The sequence below is a fragment of the Podarcis raffonei genome, chromosome 12, assembly GCF_027172205.1.
Source record: "Podarcis raffonei isolate rPodRaf1 chromosome 12, rPodRaf1.pri, whole genome shotgun sequence".
Taxonomy (NCBI): Eukaryota; Metazoa; Chordata; class Lepidosauria; order Squamata; family Lacertidae; genus Podarcis; species Podarcis raffonei.
In genome coordinates, this window is record NC_070613.1 from 12,526,905 (window position 1) to 12,542,269 (window position 15,365).

The 15,365-nt window shown below is 40.1% G+C and overlaps 1 protein-coding gene across 3 annotated transcripts in view; it reads left to right on the forward strand.

The window, feature by feature from the left end:
• Positions 1-9,319, forward strand: part of RBM33 (RNA binding motif protein 33) — an 85,827-nt gene extending 76,508 nt beyond the window's left edge. Inside the window, exons 18-19 of one of the 3 annotated variants that reach the window (XM_053359128.1) lie at positions 355-392; positions 1,456-2,287. In XM_053359128.1, coding sequence (XP_053215103.1) covers positions 355-392; positions 1,456-1,540 — 123 coding nt within the window. In that variant the 3' untranslated portion in view covers positions 1,541-2,287. Of the gene's footprint in view, positions 1-354; positions 393-1,455; positions 2,288-6,208; positions 6,298-6,904 lie in introns of those variants that run through there. The other 2 variants (XM_053359127.1, XM_053359129.1) reach the window with 2 other exon arrangements.
• Positions 9,320-15,365: the final 6,046 nt, after the last annotated feature.

The following is a 15,365-nucleotide window of genomic DNA, read 5'->3' on the forward strand; positions in this document are numbered from 1 at the left end:
CTTAACCTGAAGCACCACTTCAGCTAATGGGGCCTCCTGCTGCTGCCGCACCACCGGAGCATGATTTCTGTTCTCATCCTGAAGCAAAGTTCTTAACCCGAGGTACTATTTCTGGGTTAGCGGAGTCTGTAACCTGAAGCGTATGTAACCTGAAGCGTATGTAACCCGAGGTACCACTGTATATACAAAATACATCTCTGTATTCTATGGAATGTTAGAAGAACAACTGTTCTGGTTAGTGCTTGAAGGTTAAAATGATGCTTCTATTACAGTATTCCACAAGTGGAATTTGAGCAGTCTATAATAATGTAACCAAGCTATGCAGACTTAACTCCATTTTATGTGTTTTCCTAGCACCTGTATTTGGAAGCCCCAAAGCAGACGCTGGTCCAGTAAGTTATTAGCTAATAGTTGGATCAAGTTACTTAGTATAAGAACTTTATCTTAATTTCTTCATCATGCAAAACGAAACATTTTACTCCTGTTCGAATTTGCCAGGCTTATGACCACAGGAACTCACAGCAGAGTCTCCTGGAAAAGAAAGTAATAAATGATTGCTAAAAAGAAATTGATATGGTATACTCTTCCTTTAAATCATAAGGAGACTTGAGTTAAAATAAAGAAAATAAACATTGTTTGTGCAAGTTGCACTGTTTAAAACAAAGCTCAAAACGCATAAAGAGAACACAGTCCTTTAGGAAAGAGAATGTTCCTTCAGGCAGCAAGAGGTAAATGAGAGAGAATCTGTGCAAGGAATCAAATGTTCACTTAACAATGAATGAGCTTTAAACAAAAATCTGAAAGAATAATATATTTCTTATCAGAAGTGCCTAGCAGTAAACACTTCAGCCTGTGACTTGGAAACCATTCTAAGTCTTGTTAGCTAATGCCACTGAGAAACTTGGCAAAGTTAATTAAAAACACCAAATAATTAACACAATGGGCAGTATGGTGCAAGGATCATGAGTTGGAACAGGCGGGGAGCCCAAAGTGAAAATTTACTGGCAGCTCCCCTTAAAGTGTTTGGATACCATCGTTGAACAAAACAGATCCAGAGTTGAGTGGGATGGCTAGCTTACATACTTGACTCCCCACGCCCTCCAGCAGCCCCAAGGCTAGGGCTTATCTTTCCCTCTCCTGAGACCCCAGGCACTCAAAACATGGATTATGTGCCACTGTACGCTCAGCTTGGCTCTCTGATTTGGGGGTGGTTTTGTGCAAAGCGGTTTTGCGCAAAGTGGCCCTGGGTTGACTATGAATTAATGCAGTGCGTTGGAGGAGAGCCCCAGTGGCCAGATAGATTTGACCACCGCATTTGGCCTGCCCCAATCAGAGGTTCTTCACCCCATATCACCAGCTCTGTCTGCACAGAGAGTTTTATATAGAATGTTGACTTGAAAAATGGCACACAGCTAAATACAGCTTCTTCTTTTCTCCCTCAATTGGCTGTCACAGGAGGCTGGAGGCTAAAGAACTGGGAGGATGTCCTGCGGTAGTTGAGAGAGAGACACCTAACTTGGTTGTGAGAATCAGTTATTAGCAGCAGGGCCGAAGAAGTTTCAGGAGAGGGGAGAGCACCAGTTGACACAGGAGGAATTGCTGCATGTCGCTGACGGGGAAATGGCCTCCTATGGTTACTTGTCCCTCCTGTTGACTTATGTGGACCTTTAAGCATGCCATTCCCTTCAGGGAGAAGAAGGAATTCTCCACCATAAGTGACTGTTCTGTGGGAGACAAAATCCCAACCTAGATACTTTGACTAAATGCAAATGGCTTTTTATTTTTGTAAGCATGTTCTTTAACTCAGTGTTCAATGGCGAGCATTGATTTTACAAAGAATTTCATTCACCTAGTTATATGTTGGCAGTGGGGAAATGACCTAGCAGACTGAATAGTGTTCCTGCTGTTAAAAATGGGGCACATACCCGAAAAAAAGGGGTAGGGGGATGAAAGAGTGCAGACTTGAGGAAACATCTTTTGCCCCCCACGATCTGTTTTCCACAAGTTCTTGCTGAGATTTCCTGCCCAGCTTAAGTCATGATGTTGAACGCCACAACTTTGCTTACTCGGGTTCCTGTTGTAAAAATTTAAGATTAAACAGTGTTTGCTGTAAAAGTGCCATGATTGGGAGGTGTTCATTTAAATAAGAATAAGCTTTGTTGCAGTGTTCAAGCTGCAGACTATTTTTTGTTCCATAAAGGAACACAAGGACCATCAGTACATTTTATAAGGATGTTAAGAGAACCCCTCTACCAGAGTTGCTAAGCTAAAGTGTATATCTAAGAGTTTTTTTAAAAAAGTAGGTTTTCGGTTTGTTTTGTGTTCATTAAACTTTCTGTGAGGTTTCATGGCAAGCTTCAGAAGCCTTATTCAGATATAAAGATGGCCTTTGTTAAATTTATTACTTAAGAGCTTTAAAAAAAACCCTAATAAGATGAAAGGCATTTATCTTTTTTCTATGAAGACCAATGGATACTGCTGGTATTTGTGTTTAATTTTTAAATTTTTCTTATATGTATTTAGGTCACAGATTACATGTTCTTTTCACACACTCATTCTTGATAGTGATTTCCATGAAAATGTGTGATCATTTGTTTATGGATGGGTTCATAAAGAAACTTGTATTCATTCCAGAAGTGTTCAGGTAGAAATGAGTGTTGGTTATGTAAAAACCAAAAAACAAGACAGGACCAATTTACAGGTTACTTGCAATGGGGGAAATAAACATTTCTGTATCGTGTTAAGAGTTAAAACAAGCACTCCGTAGCCAGCATCAGGAAGAACTGTTAGAACCACTTGGGAGGAGCTTTAGAAGTTGATATAATTGCAGCGTGAACTGAAATATCTTTACATGTCATTCACCTTCTGGAACATCAGTTCATCCTGTAGGAATTTTGCCCATTGGGAGCAGACATTTCAGATAATGGTGTTGCAAAATGAACAACTGATTGACTGGTTTCTTTTCACTCCATAACGCTATCACTTGCTCTCTGAACTCAGCAGAAATGCATATTTTGAGAGAATGGATGTGTTTTGACATAACACTAAACTATGGTTTGTTGCCACATGAACGGTTCTCATGCCATCCCTTCTCCTTCCGCAAGGCGGCTGTGAGGAGATTGGAAGCATTGCCTTCCATTTTCCAGTACCTGCAGTTTATTGTTATGTTCAGAACAGAACTGTGGTTTGTTTAACCATGGTTTTACGAAACAATTCAACTTCCACACTGTGGTTCAGAATCCTGGCTTGTTCACAGTTCCCAATTTGGACATAGCACAAACCTTGGTTCGTTGCAGATGAAAGAGGGGTGAGGGAAGCAGTTAATGGAGGAGGTCCCAAGATGGCTGTAACAACTTCAGTTAATGCATGTCATGTTATATTATGGTTTATTGTTACACCGGAACACAGTCATTGTCCAGAACTTGTTTAAAGATAGCAGTGCAGAATCCACACATTACCAAAACAATTGCCTCCAGCTAGTTTTCTTGATACTGTACAAAAGAATACAAGCAAATTCAATTGTTTTTATTTCACTTAATATGTGTAACTGGTTGTATGCTGCACTGTTTTCCTGAATTGTTGTTTGAATACTAGAATGTCTAAAGCCATTGTTTTCATCCCTGTTTGTCTATCATTATTTAGCAATAAATGGACATGCAAGATTATTTTGCATGATATTAGAAATGTGGTGGTGGTTTTCAAATATTCAAGTGGCCAGCTGATCATTCAAACACCAAGTTGCAGTGTGCTATTTCATAAAGTAATCCTGTAAATCTACCTTTACATGTACGAGTAGCACGTCTGCAACTAGTCTTGGGGCCGAACAAATAATTGTTTACTTAATTTTGATGGGTGTAAGCCCACTTCAAAGAAAGTTAATTGAAATTGGAATTTCGTTAGCCCAGTATTCCTCATTATTTCTGAGTAGCAAAGAGAAATTATGCTCAGTGATTAATCACACCATTTGAAGGAACAAATGTGTTTCTGTAGAGAATATTTTTCAAGTTCTGCAAGCCCTGAATTTTTTTAAAAAAAATTGGGTAGTTATTTTTAAATGCAAATATTTATGTAAGTTTTTTGCTGTTACTTTATGAGTCATAGTTTACTTCTTGTAATAAACTTGTAATCAACTGATGGCTGGTAGTCCTGTTAATAAATAGCTGCTTTCCAGACTGGTATTCAAGATGGGTGTTAAAGATTTCTGCCTTTTTTTGTTTGTAGTCCAGCTTTGGCCATTGTGTATTAAAGCCTGGGTGTACATTCTCTGTTTTATGTCCATAGTAAAGAAACGGTACTTGCAGTAATTGGTCTTGGGTTCAACTAGCCTGGTTCTAAACATGTTAACTAAGCAGCCATTGGTTACCTGACTTTGATGGGTTGTCAGTGTCCTCTGAGAACTTGAAATTAGCAAAGGAAAAGGTTGAAACAGTAGCACTATGCGTCCTCCAAAGACATAGGACTTGCTGCTGATGCAAGCAATATTGTGTCTGCTACTTACAGTACAGTCATACCTCATGTCGCGTCCGCTTCAGGTTGTGTGTTATCGTCTTGCGTCCTGTGGCAACCGGGAAGTACCGGAATGGATTACTTCTGGGTTTCGACGCATGCGCAGAAGCGTTAATCGTGCTTCACGCATGTGCAGAAGCGCCAAATCTCACTGTGAGTTGCGGGCTTTTCACATTACGGATGGGCCTCCGGAACGGATCCCATCTGTAACACGAGGTACCACTGTATAGTAATAATTAGGAGAACCTGTAAGTAGCCTTCTGAAAACAGGACTATTCTTGCAAGATGGATAGCTCAGATTTCAAAACTAGCAGAATTCTGCAGTAGCTGTCTTTCAAGTATTCCACAGAAAGATGGAGAACTGGTGTCTGGAATGGTTTGAGTGGTGGAGGATTAATTATACAGCTAATTATTCTGTAGTATAGGGCAGAGCTTTTCATGTTGGTAACACATTTTTTAGACTGCATCATTTCGCCACATGGTAATTTAGTTTTACTAGCAAACCGGAGGTTAAACTAACTCCTTTCCAGCCCCAGGAGGAACACGGGGAGTGTGTCTGTGACACACCTACACACTGCAACTGACACATTAAAGTGTCGCAACACACAGTTTGGAAAGCTCTGGTGCAGGGGTTCCACCAAAATTTAACCTCCATTATGGTGTATCTGTGTTTTTCCAGTCTGGGGAAATGTGAGGTTTTCTTAAGCCTGTTTACTCTATTGTAAAGAAGAGGGGTTATTATTTAGATCCAGCCTACTCTAAATACAGCCATTAACAGATTGGGATGCACTTGGATTATCTGTCACACCACAAAAATTTCCAGCCACTTTTTGATTTGGTACCACAGAATCAGGGCTATTCTCATAACACCTAAATAAACCCACTGAGTTCAGGTTCATTGAAGAAGCCACCAACTGTCCATCTTTGGGGAGAACTGTATGTTTATTCATTTCAAGAACAGCAGATAAAATGATACCTTTGGGCCTTGTTTGTTTTATATTCATTAATTTTACTGATTTTTATATAATATATTTAAACAGCCTCTGCAAGTTGGGGGTGGGATAGTGTGAATCTACCCTGATTCTCTCTGAAACAGCTGTCCCCTCCCCATCCCAGAAGCTTTATTGAGGGTGGCTTCATAGAGAGACTGCATAAGTATTTCAAATGATTAGAATCCAAGTCTGGGCAAAGCTCATAAAATGTACAATTCCTTAGACCCGCATCTAAAGGCTTCCAAAGTTGCCTCTTTGCAAGTACCCCGTGCAACACAACAGGTCACATTCAGGACAACTTCAGGAACACCCTTTAAACTTAGCATGAGAAGCTGTTGAGTGTGTATGTGCAAGAAACCTGGGTATGTGTAAACATCTTTTTGTTGGGACTCTGGTCTTCAGTTCCAGCATCAGATTTTTAGAGACTGCCAGTGCCTTTGACATATCTACCCCTGCTTTATATGATCATTCCTGCCAAAGGCCTCAATCAATTGCCTATTTTTGCTGCATGTTAGGACTGCTGGGGGCAGGCCAGAGGAATAAGGGATGGGATTTCTCAATCAACCAGCAAGTGGTGAGATTCCAGCCATGATGTTCTGATTCTCTGCAGCAGCCTGATTCCACCTTGTAGAGAAGGGAAATAACTCAAAGCTCTGGTGTTCTTTTAAAAGGCAAGCAATATAAGGTGGTTTTCTTGTTGTCTTCCATAGAGTTTACAGATGCTTCCTCAACAGCGGAAGGCCATCGCAAAATTTAAAGAGCCCTCTGATGCGTTGAAATTTCAACAGAAGTTTCACAGGTAAATATTAATTCTAATTTTGCCATATCTAAAATATCCTAGACGCATTCTACTCAAACCACTATACAAGAGCCTTTTGTCTTCTTAAAGAGATAGGAATTGTTTCACTTAAGCCATGTCCACTTTGGGAACTTCCAATAGGCTGTTGTGAGACACGGGATACTGAATTAGGTAGGCCTTTAGTCTGATCCAGTAGGGCTGCTCTAGTGTTACATTTATGATCATAAACAAATATTTAATCCCCTGTTTCTTCTCTTTGTGGGCCTTCCACACAGCTAAACCAGTTTCCCATGATGTCTGGCCTGGAAACCTATAGTGCAAGCAGCACTTAAACCACGGTTTCCCTGTTTGGATTTCAGAGGAAACTTGATTAACAAGCCCTGAAGTCAGGCGTCTAAATGGGGGGCAAGGAGGGAGGACCTGGCTTGCATGTCATTCAGTAAACCACGGATTATTAGACTGACATGGTGATGTCTGAAACACGTCTTGGACTTGTGATAGAAATGTGCAGAAAGTAAGGTTCCTTAGTTTCACTTAATGGTCTAAGCTATTGTGCTCTTTATATAAAACGTGTTCCTTGACCATTGTCTGTTGACCTTCTTCTTAGGCATATGATAGATTTGTCCCACATCAACGTGGCACTGATAGTGGAGTGACCTGCTGAACGCAACTGGTCTGTTCTTCTACATGTAGCTTCCTTTGAAGGAAGTCGCAAGACAGGATCTCCTCGCGATCTCCAATGCCAGCTTTGCAGTGCCCCGCTGAAACTTCAGACTACTCTGTGACACTACAGACAGCATCTTTGTTGCCGTGGAAGCTAGAGTTAACAAGGATCCAGACACGGAGAGTTTTGTATTGGCTTTCTTTTACCGTGTTGACACATGGAGCTATAGGTCTCGTGTCCTTGTGCACAAATGTGCGTACATAGGTGTTTTTTCGAGAAATGTACTATATGATCACAGTGACTCAGATTGAAAGAACACTAACTTTGAATTTTTTATGCTTCTTCATAGCAAAGAATATTTGATAATGGTTGCTCTTATCTTCCATGTGGGGTGTTGGAATGAGATGGTGTCCATACCTATCTGGATATTTTTTTTAGCTAAGTAGATAGAATAAAACATGGGCTGTGTAATTTGTTGGTATTTTTCCAAGAGTTCATTCTTGAAAGCTCTTATTCCCAGTGAGGTGAAGCCAACAATATGAAGTACTGTGCATGCTCTCAACCTTTTTCCCTTTCCAACATCACCTTGTAGGAATAACCTTCCCCTTTTCTTCTCCTGGCTTAACAAGTCTCTCCTTCCCAGAGTATCTGAAAGGCAGGACTATTAGCATTCTTTTATTATATATCTTAGATTGCCTTCAAAGGCGATTGCAGGATGTCAGGGTGGGGGTGGGAACCTGTACATGTTTACATTCAATATAACACTAGTAGTAGTATTCAAGGAAACAAGATTCATTCCTGGCAGGTTGTTATGAATGGTACCATTATTTTGATTTGAATCTTTCCTTCAGATTTTCTTAGTATAATAGTTTTCAGCAAAGACTGCATAATGGCAGAGGCTGTTGAATTGAACAAGTTGAACTTAAAAAGACTTTTTATTCCATGGGATGCCAGGATGGTCTAAAAATTATGTGCAGACTTCAAGGAAACTGTGTTTTATGTAAGAAGTAAAGCTTTTTTCATTGTCTCCTGCTTGTTTCTTCCAAAGGAAGGGATCTTTTTGTTACCAAAAGCTCCTTTGTACCCCGATGTCTTTTGGGGAGAGAGCTTCCTCTAGAAATATTTTTCAGTGCTAATATATTAGGCAACTGCCAGAATGGCAAAATTACAGATAATAATCTGTAATTAGAAAGCAACTACAAGCATTTTGTGTGTATGTGTGCGTGCGTGCGTGCGTGTTGGCTAGAATAAAAATGTTAGAGCAGGAGAAAGAATTACCATTTAAAAATACTATTTAAGGCTTGCATTTTATGTGAAATTATGAACTGGTTTGTTTTTAAAAAAACCAAACTCTATATACAGATAGGATTTTAAAAACTGAATTCTGAATTAAGATGAAGCCGTTAAGCTATAAATATTGTCATGTCGTTTAATGGCAAAATTGCTTTCTTTCCCTTCTGGAAATATTGCAGGAGTAGCTTTATTAGGGTGCTGTAGTAGTAAAAGTTTGATCATTTTAATTGTGTTTTTAATGACTAGCTAGTAAGCACCCTCCTGCTCCTTCTGAAGTGGTTCACAGAGCCATGCTGTCGGGGTGAGTTTTGTTTTCCTTTGCTGTCTTAGGCCTTTCATTTTTGCTTCTTAGTCTTAGTTCACGATGGATGGCTTAGTTTCCCTCTGCTCAAGAGCGCTTCAAAGGTTTACAGGCATCAAGCATTGTTCATAACTGAACGGACTGTACTTACCTCCCAAGTCAGCTCTGGTCCTTGTGCAGATGCTAAGCCTGCCTTTTAGGGATGATTTAAAAATTATTCACAAAGCTTGGATCTTCATCCCACTGTGCAGCTACAGCTTCTCAGTAACAAATAATAGACTTGGCAGAAAACAAAAAACAACAACGGATTGGTCAAGGTGGTGGTTGAACTGCCTGGGATGTGGGCAACTTTAATGAGCTGAGCTCCGTAGCGAGCAAGACTTCGTTGGTTTGGCTTTGTAAATGTGCGGATTTCATGGTGCCTAAGCTTACAGTTCAGATCTGCTGGTGTCAACGGGACTTGTGCTTAAGGAAATGGTGAGGTTTTGTTGTTCAACTGTTTACAGGTTTCAAACCTCTGTGTCCATAGGCTGTTGTATGGCATTTAATGCGGTTTGTGCTTTTGTCTGAGTAAAGTGTAGACACGTTTGTCTGACCTCATCTGTTACAGGCTATAGTGTATGCAGTGTGCGTGTGCGTGCACACACACAGCATTTCAACACAGGAACATTCCTGTTTGGTTATAGAAAGAGAGAGAAGCGTACAATTCTTTCCCCTATCAGCGCAAAACCTGTGATCTGGGTGGCAGGCACCCAGCCTCTGGGTTGAGTATAGTAATATATCTTGATTGATTAATGCTCACTTGGAACCGGATATGTTGGCAGGATCACAGTGTGGCTTTTATTTCTTTTTTCCCTTTTCTTTTCCATTTTTTGACGTGCTGTCCACAAAAGCAAAATCACAGCTAAGAACAGGAGGCCCTGTCCTTTGTACAATGTTTCCCCAGTTTAATTTTTGTAGAAGATCTGTTGCAACCATTATCTTGTTCTTTCTGTATCATGCATTTGAAATAAGATGTGAAATGCAAGAATTGCATTTAATGTATTATGTAAATAAGGGACTTTTAAACAAAATGTAAATGAAGCTCTTCCTGCACTTGCAAATTCAGCCACATCAAAGCTTATTTGGTGGGGAAGGGGGTGTTGTTGTCTTATCGAAGTTGAGTGGAAGAAGTTCCATAAATGTTCTTTTTTTGGTGTAACTCTTCAACTTTTTTTTTTATAAAGATGCTAGTAAGTCAATACATATATCCTGACCTGTGTATTATTTGTCCATAAACTTTCAGAAACCTGGAATGGATATTTAGCCAGTGAATACTATCAGTGGAATATTTCCCCCCCTCGTTTTTTTTTCTTTTCACTTAAATTTGCAACATTTCCTAGTATACCTCAGTTCATGTCCTTGCTAACAAAAAGGTGCAGCCAACTTACATGTGATACTGGAATAGAAATTATGGTTTTATAGCAATGACCAATACGGTAAATAAGCTAAATGGGAAATAGAGTATCTGTCGTTTTTACAGGGGTTTGTGTGTTTTTAATTTGGGCAAGGGAGCTTTTTAGGTTTTGGTAACCTTAATTTATGAAATATATTTACCTGCTGGATAACAGTGTTTCTATCAAGACTGTGAAATGGAGGTTGTTTACTTCATTCTCATGATGCAGACGAGTCAGGGGAACTTGCACCTATCTTCCCTGTAGCCGTATTGTGTTTTAACACTCCTTCAAACTATCAAAAGAGTTTTTGTTATAATGTTGAGCATAAAGGAGAGATACTCAACTTAAGTGAGTTTATAAATAGCGGTTTCCCCCCCTAATGCTCGGACCTTGAACTATAGAGGCTAAACATAAAGTTTAATTAGCTAGGGAACAATATATAAAATACATGTTGCTGCAATCTACAACCCACATCACAATAGATTTTTTGAATAGTTCTAATGTCCCACAGACCAAAAAGGAGGAGGAGGAATAACTGGCCTCTGACTTCCATTCCCTTGGTCAGGGGTGAGGAATCTTTGTTTCTCCATAAGTTGCTGGACTACAACTCCCATCATCCCTCACCATTAGCCATGCTGGTGAGGCCAATGGGAGTTGGAGTCACACAACATCTGGCAGGCCCCAGGGTCCCAGTCCTTGCCTGTTGGTGGTATAATACCGCAAAATATATGGCAAGTCCCAATCACTAATGAATAGAATTAGGGTGAGTCTATATGATCATCTATATGGAGAAATATTGGCATGAGATGACATTTCCCCTTCATTTTTTATTGGTTGTTTGTTCCTATCATGAGCCCCACATGGGGAAATCAGGAGGGAGCACATTGTTTGAAGCTGATCTTCATGGTACCTTGTGTCATTGCCATGGGAACATGTACCCAAAGTGGCCAATGCTAAAGAAATGAAGAGTTAATGTCACCTTGTGGTGATACTTTTCCCGGTAAGAATTGATACTGAAAACTTGCTCTTTCTAGTTTCACCACATTTTATCTGCAACTTATCTTATCTCAGCCTTGACAGCCAGTTTCCCAAAGATATAGCCTGACATTTTTAGCTGGCATCAGATGGCCGTCAGATTGACTTAGATCCATGGGGTACACTTTAGATACTAGCTCAGTACTAAATATTTTAGCTTAATTATTTTTTGCTACGCTTCCTTTCCAAATTCCACCATTATATTCTTCATCTGGAGAACCTTGTAACTTGCCCAAGAATCTTTTCGCTAGCATGTGGAAAGGGAATGAGATGTGCTTCCTTAACCCTTGTCTTTCCTGGATAGGCTGATAGTCCCATGGATGTTATACAGGCGTCTCCCCACTTAACGCAGGGGTTACGTCCCCGGGTACTGCGTGTATATGTGAAATTGTGTATATGGTTGTGGGGGGGGGGGACATCACCTATGAAGCCTGTAAACATCCTCTGAACCTCTGGAAACCCTTGGGGAAAACCCCTTTAGAAAACCAGCATCACATAGTGAAAACTCTGCCAAAGATCCGTCAAACTCTACCACAGTCGCTCCCTCCTTTCTCAAATTCCAACTCCCCATAGGCCTCAAAGATCAGTGTAAAGGCTCCTGGAATAGCTAGCTGTTTTCTCCACTCTTTGTGCGCCATTTTTGCAGTTTTCCCAATCTTTTGAGGCCACTTTTGTGCCTTTTTCAGTTTTAATCAGTTTAGTTTATTATTTCCCAGTGTTGTGCATATACCCAGTCACGCATGAGTCCGACGTGCATAAGTGGGGAGACGCCCGTATTGCGCTGTTCCATTGGCCTTCCATTACATGAGCGCTTACGCAAAGCCTTTAAGTTACTGGCCTCTCATACCTCACTGATGGACAACCCTTTCTTGTGTCTTTCTTTGATCACTTGCTTATATAACCTGTCTTACTGTCTTCTTAGCTTTATTTTGCAGCAGCAATTTTGGACAAAATGAAGATTTCCTTAAGAGACAACCAAGGGTTACAATTGGGTTTTAAGCCATAGGGTACCTCTAGACTCCTGACTTGTTGAGGGCTTACCTGTGGAATGTTGTGTTAGCATCGCTCTTTATATATCAGGATGAATTTATAATCCCAATAACTATAAGAGGATTATTGCAGTAGTATTAAATCCTAAGGATTTTACGTAAGGTTTTTTTTGATAACCTATTTAATCTTTTTTAAAAAAACGAGCTCGTTTAGCTACCTATATAAGCCTGGAGGGCTTATTTACATACCACTGATTCACATTGAATCTCATGTATACCAGCTTCTGGTATTTATACTTCTGTCTGGGGAGAATTTCTCTTGGGGTGGGGGATATTCAGCGGGTTTATTCCATGCTCACCTTTGGGAGAAGTGTCACTTTTCACATTACATGAAAGTTTTGTGTAGAAGGTCAACTTTCTAAAGAAATAACAATAATAATGAATTGCCTCTATTCCTCATTGGGTTGGATGTAGATCCGATAAAAAGAAGGCAACCTGTGAACACTTGCTGATTTTTCAGAAGGTCATTGTTAGAGGTTATTAGCACATGCTGACAAACTGGGAAGCTAAATCCATAAAACCCAATTAAATGGAGCATCTAGTAGGGTATATTTTTTTTATGAGTTAAAGTAGGAATGTTATCTGTTCATTCGGTGAGGATCACTGTTAACTCTCAAACTGTATCATATTTATCTGTTAACTCTAAAATTGTATCAGATTTATCTGATTATTTGTGCATCTTAACTCTGGTGTAGCATTTTTTCTTTCTCTGATTTCTGCGTAACTACAATTAAATACAACTTTTATTTTCAATAACCGGATTACTTTCTTTACAGGTATAGGACACTGGGGAGTTGATTCCTGCCTGCCCCCCAAGCTTTGACCTGGAAATAAATATATCTCTTTTTACAGATACAACTGATGCATTAAACACTTTTCATTCACAGCAAACCTTTGGGCTAATGCATCTTATGCTGTCTAAGCTTTTTTTAAAAACACTATAATAGTTTAGATTTTGGTCCATGCCTGGGTTTACTTTTTATACTGTAGCACTTTTCAATTCCAATTCACAAAATGCTTTATAGTTCTTAACTCATTGACCCTCAATAATAATACCCCGACCGATAAAGCGGCCTTTGTGAGGCTATTTCCACAGAGGTAGTAGTGTTAATCTGCTCTAGAAAATAACAAAGAGGCTTGTAGCACCTTAAATATAACGTTTGGAAATATTAGACATGTGCCCAAGGCCATCCAGTTAGCTAAACCTCATAAGGGGGTGTCATCTCAAATGAAACTGATCTGTAGAAAATGTAACTTGAAAAAACAGACATTGCACATACCTCTGTAAACCAATAAATCTTTAATAAAAATATGTTAAACTACAGAAAAATAAAAAAGGGGGGTATCATCCTTTTGGGCCATGACTTTCCACTGTCCAACGCAGATTTACTACGTTCCCATATAACTATTTAAGAAGAGAACTGCATCCCTCTTTGCTGTCATCTAATTCCACGGCTCTTCTTCCTATTTAGGAGACCCGTACAACCCAATAAGTTGAACACATTAGTTTTCCTCCTCCTGGACCATTGCAGATCTAAGAAACCTATTTAAGTTCTTGGAACACCTATGAGAGAGCAGGGTGCGGAGTGATTCGGGAAGGTGTCAGTGTAACTCTGCTGACACACACAAAGACCCCTGCCAGTTGCTATGACCATCGTATAGCCAGATCATTCAGCTCAAGACAAAGGATCTCCTACGCCTCATGCTGAAGTCTTGTGGTGCCTGTTGGTTGCTCTCCTCTCCCAAATGGTATTGCTGCTTCCGACTCCTTCACTGTGAGGCCTGGGAGGATCTTGCATGGAAGCAAATGCAACATGGTAGCCTTGCCCATTGCCTTGCAAGGAAAACAGGGGAGGCATTCCACACCCAGCTTGCAACATGCGGAACAAATAGAACTCCACCCCTGAGTCTTTCACCAAATTGGAGAAGTGCCAGCGGTGTTTGCTCTCCGCTTAGGGCACCGCTGGGGAACCGTTAGCCCCAGTTCTTGGACTCCAGCTCCCATCAGCCCCAGCAAACATGAACACTGGTCAGGGTTGATGGGAACTGTAGTGCAGCAACATCTGCAGGGCCCACAGGTTCTCCACTCTGGAGGATCCCAATCTCTGGACCTTCCCCTGTCATGGAAGTGAACCTCCTTGAACCCCAAGAGTCCACTTGGCTTCAGGAACCCCAAAGCGCAAGACTAAAGCTCCTCCAGCCATTGCTGAGCCACTATTTTGGAATCCATTTGGCCATTTCACTAACAAGGCACTTTGTATCAATATTTTAGATGGAACAGAGGTGTTTCCACATCCCTTTGAATAATTATAATATAATATAATATAATATAATATAATATAATATAATATAATATAATATAATATAATATAATATAATATATAATATAATATAATATAATATAATATATTTATACCCCACCCATTTGGCTGGATTTCCCCAGCCACTCTGGGCGGCTCCCAACAGAATATTAAAAACATGATAAAACATCAAACATTGAAAATTTCCCTAAACAGGGCTGCCTTCAGATGTCTTCTGAAAGTCAGATAGTTGCTTATTTCCTTGACATCTGATGGGAGGGCGTTCCACAGGCCACCACTACCGATATTAAAATATCATTTTAATATTTGCAGGTGCATTAGCTGCTTCCGAGGTGCAACTAATCTTTTTCTTTACAGGTTTGCTTCTTTTTAGGAACAATGTGTGTTGCAGAAAATGGGGAGGATATATGATTTAACCATTCCACTTATATGCATTCCTTACCCATACAGGAGAGTGGTACCTTTGGCAGGCCTGGGAGAACGAATTGTTGTTAACCTTTTCCTTCCCTTCTTCCTTTTTGCAGGCTCTCCTAATTCTCTCTGAATTTCTGAATTCAGTGGTAGGAGTAGTTCTATAACATTTCTCACGTAGCAATAGTGTTTACCTTTTGAGCCATTTATTACGATTGCTGTGGTGTGATCCTATCCTGTAACTTCGTGAAATACTGTATACAGCTTGAGCACAAGAAGCAATGCCGTTCAGACTTGTATTTCTCTGATATGGACTGTGTTTATTGGGATAAATGCAAGAGACAGCTCTGACATGATAGTGACTTCAAGGGGTGGGGTCTGCTGCTTGCCTCCTCATGTTCTCTACAGAATCAACAACCCAAGTTATTTTGCAGCTCATTTTGTTACATGTAATCTTGTGTGCATTTTTGCTTCAAAATTCCTTCTTGCCTTGGAAGAGTTCTCTGGAGGTTGTAAATGTGATATGAATGTAAAAATGCATGACTTCTCAGGAATGAC